The sequence below is a fragment of the Ceratotherium simum genome, chromosome 33 (assembly GCF_057802395.1).
Source record: "Ceratotherium simum simum isolate JZ-2026a chromosome 33, ASM5780239v1, whole genome shotgun sequence".
Lineage (NCBI taxonomy): Eukaryota > Metazoa > Chordata > Mammalia > Perissodactyla > Rhinocerotidae > Ceratotherium > Ceratotherium simum.
Window position 1 is genome coordinate 6288180 of NC_141932.1, and position 12305 is coordinate 6300484.

Consider the following 12305-nt stretch of genomic DNA (forward strand, 5'->3'; position numbering starts at 1 on the left):
GAAGAAATCAAAGAAGAAATCAAAAAATACCTAGAGACAAATGAAAATGAAAATACGACATGCCAGAATTTATGGGATACAGCAAAAGCGGTTCTAAGAGGGAAGTTTAGAGCGATACAGGCCTATCTCAACAAACAAGAAAAATCTCAAATAAACAATCTAAAAATGCACCTAAAGGAACTGGAAAAAGAAGAACAAACAAAGCCCAAAATCAGTAGAAGAAGGGAAATAATAAAAATCAGAGCAGAAATAAATGAAATAGAGACCAAAAAAACAATAGAAAAATTAATAAAACCAAGAGCTGGTTCTTTCAAAAGATCAACAAAATTGACAAACCTTTAGCTAGACTCACCAAGAAAAAAAGAGAGAAGGCACAAATAAGTAAAATCAGAAATGAAAGAGGAGAGGTTACAACAGACACCTCAGAAATACAAAAGATTATAAGAGAATACTATGAAAAACTATATGCCAACCAATTCGACAATCTGGAAGAAATGGATAAATTCTTAGAATCATACAACCTTCCAAAACTGGATCAAGAAGAAGTAGAGAATTTGAGTAGACCAATCACAGTAAGGAGATCGAAACAGTAATCAAAAACCTCCCCAAAAATAAAAGTCCAGGACCAGACGGCTTCCCTGGTGAATTCTACCAAACATTCAAAGAAGACTTAATACCTATCCTTCTCAAACTCTTCCAAAAATTGAGGAGGGGGAAGCTCCTAACTCATTCTACGAAGCTGACATTACCCTGATACCAAAACCAGACAAGGACAACACAAAAAAAGAAAATTACAGGCCAATATCACTGATGAACATCAATGCGAAAATCCTCAACAAAATACTAGCAAATCGCATACAACAATACGTTAAAAAGATTATACACCATGATCAAGTGGGATTTGTTCCAGGGATGCAGGGATGGTTTAACATTCGCAAATCAATCAACGTAATACACCACATTAATAAAATGAAGAACAAAAATCACATGATCATCTCAATAGATGCAGAGAAAGCATTTGACAAGATCCAGCATCCATTTATGATAAAAACTCTGAATAAAATGGGTATAGAAGGAAAGTACCTCAACATAATAAAGACCGTATATGAGAAACCCACAGCTAATATCATCCTCAATGGTGAAAAACTGAAAGCTCTCCCTCTAAGAACAGGAACCAGACAAGGATGCCCACTGTCACCACTCCTATTTAACATAGTACTGGAAGTCCTAGCCAGAGCAATCAGGCAAGAGAAAGAAATAAAAGGGATCCAAATTGGAAAGGAAGAAGTGAAACTGTCACTATTTGCAGATGACATGATTTTATATATAGAAAACCCTAAAGAATCCACCAGAAAACTTTTAGAAGTAATAAACGAATATGGTAAAGTTGCAGGATACAAAATCAACATACAAAAATCAGTTGCATTTCTGTACACTAACAACGAAGTAGCAGAGAGAGAAATTAAGGATACCATCCCATTTACAATTGCAACAAAAAGAATAAAATACCTAGGAATAAACTTAACCAAAGAGGTGAAAGATCTGTACACCGAAAACTATAAAACATTTCTGAAAGAAATTGAAGAAGACACAAAGAAATGGAAAGATATTCCGTGCTCTTGGATTGGAAGAATTAACATAGTTAAGATGTCCATACTTCCTAAAGCCATCTATAGATTCAATGCAATCCCTATCAAAGTTCCAACAACATTTTTCACAGAAATAGAACAAAGAATCCTAAAATTCATATGGAACAACAAAAGACCCCGAATAGCTAAAGGAATCCTGAGAAAAAAGAACAAAGCTGGAGGTATCACACTCCCTGATTTCAAAATATACTACAAAGCTATAGTAACCAAAACAGCATGGTACTGGCACAAAAACAGACACACAGATCAATGGAATAGAATCGAAAGCCCAGAAATAAACCCACACATCTATGGACAGCTAATCTTTGACAAAGGAGCCAAGAACATACAATGGGGAAAAGAAAGTCTCTTCAACAAATGGTGTTGGGAAAACTGGATTGCCATATGCAAAAAAATGAAAGTAGATCCTTACCTTACACCATACACAAAAATTAACTCCAAATGGATTAAAGACTTGAATGTAAGACCTGAAACTGTGAAAGTTCTAGAAGAAAACCTAGGCAGTACGCTCTTCGACATCGGTCTTAGCAACATCTTTTCAAACACCACATCTGACCGGGCAAGAGAAACAATAGAAAAAATAAACAAATGGGACTACATCAAACTAAAAAGCTTCTGCACAGCAAAGGAAACCATCAACAAAACGAAAAGACAACCTAACAATTGGGAGAAGATATTTGCAAACCATAAATCTGATAAGGGCTTAATCTCCAAAATATATAAAGAACCCATGCATCTCAACAACAAAAAAACTACCAACCCAATTAAAAAATGGGCAAAAGACCTGAACAGACATTTCTCCAAAGAAGATATACAGATGACCAACAGACACATGAAAAGATGTTCAAAATTACTAACTATCAGGGAAATGCAAATCAAAACTACAATGAGATATCACCTCACACCCGTCAGAATGGCTATAATTAACAAGACAGGAAACAACATGTGTTGGAGAGGATGTGGAGAGAAGGGAACTCTCATACACTGCTGGTGGGAGTGCAAACTGGTGCAGCCACTATGGAAAACAGTATGGAGATTCCTCAAAAAATCAAGGATAGAACTACCATATGATCCAGCTAGTCCACTGTTGGGTATTTATCCAAAGAACTTGGAAACACCAATTGGCAAAGGTTCATGCACCCCTGTGTTCATTGCAGCCTTATTCACAATAGCCAAGACTTGGAAGCAACCTAAGTGCCCATCAAGGGACGAATGGATAAAGAAGCTGTGGTATATATACACAATGGAATACTACTCAGCCATAAGAAACGACGAAATCCAGCCATTTGTAACAACATGGATGGACATTGAGGGTATAATGCAAAGTGAAATAAGTCAGAGGGAGAAGGCCAAATACCGTATGATTTCCTTCATTAAGTAGTAGATAATAACAACAATAAACAAACACATAGGGACAGAGATTGGATTGGTGGTTACCAGAGGGGAAGGGGGGAGGGAGGAGGGTGAAAGGGATAATTCGGTACATGTGTGTGGTGATGGGTTGTAATTAGTATTTTGGTGGTGAACATGATGTAGTCCATGCAGAAATAGAAGTACAATGATGTACACCTGAAATTTTTACAATGTTATAAACCAATGTTACTGCAATAAACAAAAAATTAAAAAAAAAAAAAGAATAATGAACCTAAGAGCTGGTACTTTGAGAAGATAAAAAAAAATTGATAAACCGTTAGCCAGACTCACTCTGAAAAAAGAGAGAAGGCTCAATAAATAAAATTAGCAATGAACAAGGAAAAATTACAACGGATACCACAGAAACACAAAGAACCAAAAAAGAATACTATAAAAACTATATGCCAACAAATTGGATAACCTAGAAGAAATGGATAAATTCTTAGACTCATACAACCCCTCAAAACTGAATCAAGAACAAATTGAGAATCTGAATAGACCAATCACAAGTGATTGAAACAGTAATCAAAAACCTCCCAAAAACTTACGTCCAGCACCAGATGGCTTCTCTGAAGTATTCTACCAAACATTCAAAGATTTAATACCTATCCTTCCCAAACTATCCCCCAAAACTGAGGAAGACGGAATTCTTCCTGACTCATTCTATGAAGCCAGCATCACCCTGATCCCAAAACCAGACAAGAACAACACAAAGAAGGAAAATTACAGGCCAATATCACTGATGAACATAGATACAAAAATCCTCAACAAAATATTGGTAAACTGAATACAGCAATACATTAAAAGGGTCATACACCGTGATCAAGTGGGCTTTATACCGGGGATAAGGGATGGTTCAACACCCACAAATAAATCAATGTGATACACCACCTTAACAAAGTCTCTTCAGAATCGTCCTTCAGGGAGAGCAGAGTGAGGCCCTGGCAGGGGCTGTTCTCCTTCCTCTGAGACCACAGAAGAGGAACCCATGATGTGTCACGTATATCCGGTACCTTGTCACACTCCCTGCGTCTTTCCTGCAAGACTCTGGGTTTTTATCAGTCGTAAGCACCACTGGGGACCATGGGAGGCAGCGCCAGGACACCTACTCTCACTGCCCTTGTCTTCCTCGGTGAGTTTTGGGAAAAAGAGGAGAGAGAGGTTTCCCTCCTCTCCTAGTCTTGGTTCCTGAGAGACTCTGGAACTCAGGAGGTCAGGTGGGGCAGAACTTATTGGGGAAAGAGAGTGTTCTCAGCCCCAGATCTCACCCCAGTGCTCAGGGGCCGAGACCAGGCCTGGGGTTTCTATGTGTGTGGTGGGGGGTGGGGACACGCTCTAACAGGGAACTCTCTTCCAGGGTTTTGTCAGGGCCTGTGGAACCGGGTACAAGCAGGTGAGTCCTCCCTCAGACCTCCTGCTTCAGACCAATGAACTCGTGGGCAGCTGTGGGGAGGACAGAGGGTCTGGGCTGATGGTGACCAGTCTGGGAGGGGCCTTGAGTGACAGCTGGGGAAGCTGAGGGGAGAAGGACTCCACTGACACTTCAGGTCTGATTCCTTTCCAGGAGGCTCCCCCAAACCCTCCATCTGGGCTGACCCCAGCCCAGTGGTCATCAACGGGAGCCCTGTGACCATCTGGTGTCAGGGGCCTCTGCAGGCTGATGTCTACCATCTGTATAAATTGAGGGTCTCCAAACCCTTGAAAACAGAGGCCCCACAGGACTCCAGCAACAAGGCTGCTTTCTTCATTGAATCTATGAGCACCCGAACTGCAGGACTATATCAGTGTGCATATAACACCCACAGGAATGGCTGGTCAGAGCTCAGTGACACCCTGCCCCTGTTTGTGACAGGTGAGGGAGAGGAGCTGGGTCCCCTCCCACAGTGGAGTCATCCTCACAGGCAGAAGGGAATGGAGTGGGGACTCAGAGGACCTCAGCCCTCACAGTCCACACCTGGGGTATGTGGGCTGATGGTCCCCCTTTAACACAGCTCCCTCCTTCTCCCTCAGGAGTGCACAGTGCACCCTCCCTCTCATCCCACCCAGGCCCTGTGGTGGCATCAGGAGAGAACGTGTTCCTCTCCTGTAGCTCAGAGACCACCTTGGACACTTTCCATCTGCTGAAGGAAGGAGGAGCTGACCCACCCAGACGCATGAAGTCAACGACCTATCATGGGAGGGGGCAGGCTGTCTTCCCTGTGGGCCCTGTGAATACCTCTCATGGGGGGATCTACAGATGCTATGTTTCTCCCAGCTTCAACTCCTATGTGTGGTCACACCCCAGTGACCCATTGTATCTCAAGGTCACAGGTGAGGGATGCCCTGAACCATCTCTTTCCTGGGACCCCCAAAGTGACTCACCTAAGCTCGGTGCCCAGTAAAGCCCTGTGGGTGATGGGGGTCGGTGACATGGCCTCCTGGGGCCTGAACCACAGAACAGGGGGCTTTGGGAGGGACCAGTGAGAACTCTCACTGCAGGCCCCAGTGGGCAATGTGGGGTGTGCATCCCCTTCAATCCTGCTGTCCCTTCTCTGCAGATGTGTACAGGGAGCCCACCCTCTCAGCCCACCCTGGCTCACTGGTGCTATCTGGAGACAACCTGACTCTCCGGTGTCACTCCAAGACCAGCTTTGATAGATTCGCTCTAACCAAGGATGAGGGGTTCACAGTCCCCCATGGTTTTCATGAGCAGCACAACCCTGACTTCCCCCTGGGCCATGTGAACCGCACCCATGGGGGCCAGTATAGATGCTACGGAGGACACAACCTGTCCTATGTGTGGTTGGTCCCCAGCGCCCCCTTGGACATCCTGATTGCGGGTGAGGAGCCCCATGTCCTGATTGTCTGCTCAGGGTGCTTGGCCCAGGGTCACCCCTGGTGGTGATGGGGTCCAGGGAGAGGGTCCTGAAGCAGAGGCTGAGATGGGGCAGTGGTCTAGGGAGAGGAAGGGATAAAGGAGGAGTGAGAGGCAAGGAGATAGAAGAGACCCACCCTGAGGGACTGAGAGGAACTGAGAGGGTGTCACACACAGAGTCCCTGGAGAGAGGACGGTGGTCCTTTAGCTCAGGGTCAAGGAAAGCTCTCTATACACCATGATCTTCCTCTTCCCCCAGGAATGTATGAGAAACCCTCCCTCTCGGCCCATCCAGGGCCCTCAGTGTCCTCAGGAGAGAACGTGACCCTGCAGTGTCGCTCTGAGATCTGGCTGGATAACTTCCATCTGTCCAAGGAGGGGTCATCTGCTCCTCCCGAGCACCTTCATCTGCAGAACAGGGCTGCACCGTTTCAGGCCAACTTCACCATCAGCCCTGTGACCTCAGATCATGAGGGGACCTACAAGTGCTATGGTTCAAACAGCACCGCCCCCTACCTGTTGTCACTCCCCAGCGACCCCCTGAATCTCCTGATCTCAGGTGAGGACCTTTTCCTTGTGTCCTCATGGTCAGTTCAGGGTCCTGTCCCCAGGGGAGCTCTACACTGGGAGTGAGGGGATCACAGAAGGCGAGTCAATCAGAGGGAAATCTCACCTCTCAGAGGGATGGAAAAAGTCAGAGAAATTCCCATCATTGCCTCATCCTCATCCTCATCCCAAAGGTCCAGATGAGTTTGGTGAGTGGAGGAGGCCAGAGAGGACTGAGGGCTGATCAAAAGAAGAAAAGACCAGAGGCACCCCCTCCTGATCCTCCTCCAGTCTACAGTCCTAGTAGCCCCTCACCCAGAGAGATTACAATGGTGGATGACTAGCAGAGGCTGATCAGGATCCTAGAGGGATCAGGACCTCCTGCTGTGGCACGGCTTTTCTCCTGGGGGAGCTAGGAGTCAAACAGAGATGCAAGGGGGCCACAGAGCTCCAGGGACTCTGTGGGAGTGGATGATGCATGGGGCGGTCATGGCAGAGGGAGATGTTGGGACTCATCATGGGATAGGGGCAGCTGGGCTGAAGTGGGGGGAATGGCAGCCACCCACTTACATCCCATCCTGATCCCCAGGAGACTCTGAGGATCAACTCTCCCCAAGGGAGTCAGCAGCAAGGTGGGGTAAGTGAGGGTCTCTGTCTGGGGGTGGAACGTGGGAGGAGCTCAGGTCTGGTCTTGGCTCAGCCATTTCCTGAGACGGTGACACGAGAAAAGTTTACCTTTCTCATGGAGACAAATTTCTCCACTTGCAGAGGGCAAGAGGGCTGCTTGGACATTGTGTGTGGGGACACAGGCGGTGTCTGAGCTCTCCTCCATAAGCTCAGGGGCGCTCAGCCTTCCCAGGAGCAGCTGTGGAGTTAGGGAAAGAACACCCCCTGGATTCAAACCCCAGTTCTGCTACTTCCCACCTGTGGATCTTGGACAAGTCATGAACCTTTCTGAGTCCCAGGTTCCTCTCTGCACAGCAGGCCTCCCATCACCTCCCTCAGGGTGGAAGCCCTCAGCCTGGGGCCTGGCCCAGTTAGAGCTCAGGAAGGACAGAGCCCTCCTTCCCAACCTTCCCAGATGCACACACACTCCATGTCTACACAGGGCCCGCGTGGGGGGCCAGGCATCTGCAGAGTGGGAGATGGACCTTGGCTGGGAGATGGGGAGAAGGGGGAGGGATCGCGTTTGGTGCACAGGTCTCTGCACTGGTGTTCTGCCTGGAGGGTAAGGGGACAGCATAAAAATAATGTAAAAAATCCAAGGGAACCAACAGTCTTGGGTTCCAGTCCCAGCTCTGCCACTTCAAGATGGGTGTCCTGGGGCATGCAATTTACCTCTCTGTGCCTCAGTTTCCACATCTGTGAAGTGATTGGGTTGGAGGTTGACAGTCCCATGTTGCATGATTGCTGTGAGTTAGAGGAGATGGATGACCGGGTCCCAGCAGAAGCCTGGCACACAGTAGGCTCTAAATTAAATGGCATCATTGGCTCATTCATGACTTCACTCATGCCCAAGGTCTCAAGTGGTACTTGAAGGATCTGATAGGAGTCTCGGTGGCCTTCGTCCTGGTTCTCTCCCTCCTCCTCTTCCTCCTCATCAGACGCCGGTGTCAGGGCAAACACAGGACATCAGGTGAGTAGGAAACACGGTAACCTGGGTCTCAGGAAGAGGTGGGCTTAGGGAACCAACCAGAGGGAAACCAAGGAGGTGGGAAAATAGCTCAAGAAATAGACTTTGCAGAATTTCAAATCAAGTATTCCTAAAGAAAACACTTAATATAGCACATATATGCGTTGAAGAATTTCTTTCATCTTTTCAATCTCATGAAATATTAAAGCATGCTCAAAAGTGTGTAAGGTTTCCTTCTTTCCTCTCGAATCCCGTGTGGAGGGCGGGTGGTCATGACCTCCCAGGGCTGAGACTCTGTCCATCTTGACCCAGCCCAGAGACAGGCTGATCTCCAACTCCCTGCAGGGGCTGCAGACCCAGAGCCCAAGGACAGAGGCCTGCAGATCAGGTTTCCTGCCCAGGAGACCCCCAGACTCCCACTCCCCCTCAGTCCCTCTCTGCCCCTAAAATTCCCGTCTCCTCCCCCAGCTCCAGCCCAGCTGCTGAGGCCCAGGAAGAGACCCTCTGTGAGAGGAGAGGAGGGGCCACCCTGGGGGGGTGGGCACAGAGGTTTCAGGAGGCCATCGGGGGATAGGCTGGGAGGGTTTGGGGATTTGGGGTGAGAAGGACTGAAATCCCACATGAGTGACCTCAGGCACATCTCCTCCCCGCTGGGTCTCAGTGGCCCATCTGGGAGCAGAGGGGGGCCTGCAGCCCCGAGAGATCTCAGGAATCCTGCCAAGAGACACACCCCTTGTTCTGCCCCAGCAGATGCTACCGTGAAGGACACACAGCCTGAGGAGGGCGTGGAGCTGGACCATCAGGTGAGACCCCTGCTCCTGTCCAGGCCACCAGAGACCTTCCTGTTGTCAAACTTAATCCAGTGGACACTTCCTGTCCTCATATCACCCAACTCTCAGCAGCGTCGCACACTGACCTCTCCTCTCGGGCACCCTGGGTCGTCATGCTGTGACTTCACTCCTCCTGGTTTCTGTGGCTCCTCCCTCATGATCCCCTTTCTTGGATCCACATCCTCTATCTGACCTTTTGGTTGTTGGAGTGGACCCCCAGGTCTCAAGAGGATGCATGAATGAGTGAATGACCTGCAAGTCCCTTAGGCTCCCTTCATTCATTCACCCAACAGTGTGCACAGGGACCTCATTGTTTACCTGGCTCCATTCAGGTGCTGCAGGTACAGCAGCACTTCTTGAACTCACCTCGTGGGTGAGAGTGGTGCCACTCCCCACCTGAGTCTTGATCTTGAGCGGTTCACCTGGGCATATGTCACTCTCTGGGGGTCTTCATCATAGGGGCCCTGCTGGAGGTGGACAGATGGACAGAAACAATGTCTCCCTGATCCCAGTGCTGACCTCCTCCAGTCAACTGTCCACACTATTACAGAGTGAGGTCACTTCCTGATGGAATCCTCAGGAAAATAAACTAAGGAAAAGGGATAGAGTGTGTGGGGGTGTAGCAGAAGAAACAGCAGATGCAAATGTCCTGAGGCAGCAACATGCTTTTTCAGGAAGATGGGCCATGTGACTGGAGCAAATGAGTGAGCAATAGTGTGTTAGGATAAGAATCAGACCGGTAGAAAGCATCCAGATGTCCAAGGCTCAGGACGTCCCTGAAGATTCCATCAGGAAGTGACCTCACTCTGCAACAGTGTGGACAGTTGACTGGAGGAGGTCAGCACTGAGATCAGGGAGACATTGTTTCTGTCCGTCTGTCCACCTCCAGCAGGACCCCCATGATGAAGACCCCCAGAGAATGACATATGCCCAGGTGAACCGCTCAAGATCAAGACTCAGATGGGGAGTGGCAACCTCTCCTTCCCCCCTGTCAGAGGAATCACTGGACATGAAGGACAGACAAGCAGAAGAGGACAGACAGATGGACAGACAGGTGGGTCCCATCCTCTCCAGGCCCCCAGGCTGCCCCCACCCCAACCACACACCTATCCCCCACTCTCCCCCTGCTCTAGGCTGCTGTATCTGAAGACCCCCAGGACATGACCTACGCACAGCTGAACCACTTGACCCTTAGATGGAAGACAACACCCCCTTCCTCCCAGTCAGAGGATCCCCCAGCAGAGCCCAGCGTGTATGCTGCTCTGGCCATCCACTAGCCCAGGAAGGACCCAGAGCCCCACCCTCCAGGGACGAAGGCTGCAGGGACCCCAGAAGGCACAGGAGCTGCCCCAATGGACACCTCCTAATGACCCCCAGCAAGCCTGGACTCCTAACATGGGCCACAAGGAGCTTATGGGACAATTTGGGACTCACTTGGTTCTGTAGTCAAAGATAACTAATACCCCCACATTTTGGAAATAAAGCAACAGACTTCTCAGTAATCCATGAGTGAAATAAGAAATCCAAACCAGAAGTGAGAGAATGTTTTAAATAGGATGGTAATGTAAATATTACACAATCAAACCTATGAAATGGGAAAACTGAGAACCATGAATGAATATATTAGAAAAGAAAAAGCCTAAAAAATCAATGATCTAAGGTATTACATCAGTAATTTAGAAAAAATAGCAAATTAATCTAAATGAAGGTAGAAGAAGGGAAGTAATAAGTCCAGCTACTAATGAGGACAAAAAACATATACAGAAAAATCAACAAAGCCGAAAATGTTCATTCTTGAAAACATTAGTCAAACTTACCATATCTAGTCACAGTGCCCCATAAAAAAAGAAAGGCACACATTTCTAATATAAGGAATGAAATTGTAGATGGCACTACAGATCCTATAGACTTTCAAAAGATAGTAACAGAACATTAAAAACAATTTGATGCAAGCATATGATAAAAATTAGATAAAATGGATATAAGAATAAAGAGAAAATATGTATCACCTTATGTGTACATTAAATACTTTGACTCTGTAATCAAAAATAGTCCCACAACTGAACTGGGACTGTAAAAAGATCAGAGAGAAATAGAGAGTAGAATGGAGGTTACTGGGGTGGGGGTTGGGGGAATGGGGATAAATTGGTCAAAGGGCACAAAATTCCAGTTATGAGATTAAGAAGTCCTGGGGATCAAATGTACAGCATGGTGATTATAGCTAATCAGACTGTATCATATTATTGAGTGCTGCTAGGAGAGTAGACCCTAAATGTTCTCAGTACAAAAAAGAAATGGAAGCTCTGTGAGGGGATGCAGGTTTTAGCTAATGCTATGGTGGTAATCATTTTGCGATATATAAGTGTATCAGTTCAGGAGCTTCACTGGTGATTTCTTCGAAACAGTTATGCACTTAGGAAACACACACATACAAACACCCCAAACATAGACAAAAATTTTCTTAGAATAGAAAAAGGAGAAATACACCCCAAATCAACCTAGGAAAATATAGACACCAAAACCTGACAAGGAAATCACAAAATGAGAAGATCTCTCCATGAACAAAGATGTAAATCACTAAACAAAATATTCACAAGTAAGATTCAGAGATATATAAAAAGGACATTACATCATTACATCATGACCACACTGAGGTTTTTTTTTTTTTTTTTTTTGTAAGGATAGAGTAGCTTAAAATTTTAAAAATCAATCAATATAATCCAACACATTAGCAGAATAAGTAAAAAAAAATGATCATTTGATAGATGCAGGCAAAGCTTTTGATAAAATACACCAACAATTCATAATGAAAATAAAAACTCATCAGAAATAAAAGGGAATTTCCTATGAGTTGTAAAGCCGTGTTTAAAAATCAACACTAGACCTCATTTTTAATGGTGAGAACCTGAAGTCGTTCCCCCATGATGGGAGTTATCCACGTGTGTCCCTATGAGCACGTCCGGTCAGCACGGCCCTGGAGGAACCAACCAACTAAATAAAATAAATCAAAGTGATAGGCACTGAAATGGGTAAGAATAATATTATATTACTCAGATTACACTGTTTTATGCATAGAAAATCCAAAATAATATAAAGATGTATTACTCAAATTAGAAAAGAATTTTCCCATATCACTGGATACATGATCAATGTATAGAAATTAATTACACTTCAGACTTCCGGTTCTGGATTGAGATGAAGTAGACGAATGTGTCCCTATTCCTTCCCTTTATATCACTGAGCCTGATTTTATACTTCTAACCTCCAGAATTGTAAGGGAGTAAATCTATGCTGTTTTACGCCACTAAGATTGTGCTATTTTGTGACAGCAGCAGTTGGAAACTAATACAGGCACTTAAATTTTCTTTAGATTAGTGTTT

At 46.0% G+C, this 12305-nt stretch overlaps 2 protein-coding genes and 1 long non-coding RNA gene across 3 annotated transcripts in view; 2 read left to right on the top strand and 1 right to left on the bottom strand.

The window, feature by feature from the left end:
• The window catches only part of LOC147912726 (uncharacterized), a 28292-nt gene extending 24272 nt beyond the window's left edge, over window positions 1–4020 (bottom strand). The window contains exon 1 of the long non-coding RNA XR_015549421.1: window positions 3954–4020. This is a non-coding gene — a long non-coding RNA (uncharacterized LOC147912726). The remainder of the gene's footprint in view (window positions 1–3953) is intronic.
• A 125-nt stretch (window positions 4021–4145) lies between these two features.
• On the top strand, window positions 4146–5476 carry LOC147912727 (leukocyte immunoglobulin-like receptor subfamily A member 6). The gene is made up of 4 exons (XM_087422327.1): window positions 4146–4194; window positions 4420–4455; window positions 4627–4914; window positions 5073–5476. The coding sequence occupies exons 1-4, from the start codon at window positions 4146–4148 to the stop codon at window positions 5441–5443; spliced, it is 744 nt and encodes a 247-aa protein (XP_087278453.1). The 3' UTR covers window positions 5444–5476.
• A 2382-nt stretch (window positions 5477–7858) lies between these two features.
• On the top strand, window positions 7859–10427 carry LOC147912728 (leukocyte immunoglobulin-like receptor subfamily B member 4). Its single transcript, XM_087422328.1, has 5 exons — window positions 7859–7874; window positions 7982–8098; window positions 8846–8898; window positions 9815–9979; window positions 10059–10427. Exons 1-5 carry the CDS (start codon window positions 7859–7861, stop codon window positions 10200–10202), a joined length of 495 nt encoding a protein of 164 aa, XP_087278454.1. The 3' UTR covers window positions 10203–10427.
• The last annotated feature ends 1878 nt before the right edge of the window (window positions 10428–12305 follow it).

Bases quoted from the DNA above. Each gene is read 5' to 3' on its own strand.
- LOC147912727 (XM_087422327.1), top strand. From the start codon at position 4,146: ATGGGAGGCAGCGCCAGGACACCTACTCTCACTGCCCTTGTCTTCCTC. The intron at 4,456-4,626 runs GTGAGTCCTCCC...ATTCCTTTCCAG, and splicing joins GTGGAACCGGGTACAAGCAG to GAGGCTCCCCCAAACCCTCC. The intron at 4,915-5,072 runs GTGAGGGAGAGG...CTTCTCCCTCAG, and splicing joins CCTGCCCCTGTTTGTGACAG to GAGTGCACAGTGCACCCTCC.
- LOC147912728 (XM_087422328.1), top strand. The intron at 8,099-8,845 runs GTGAGTAGGAAA...CTGCCCCAGCAG, and splicing joins GGGCAAACACAGGACATCAG to ATGCTACCGTGAAGGACACA. The intron at 8,899-9,814 runs GTGAGACCCCTG...GTCCACCTCCAG, and splicing joins GCGTGGAGCTGGACCATCAG to CAGGACCCCCATGATGAAGA.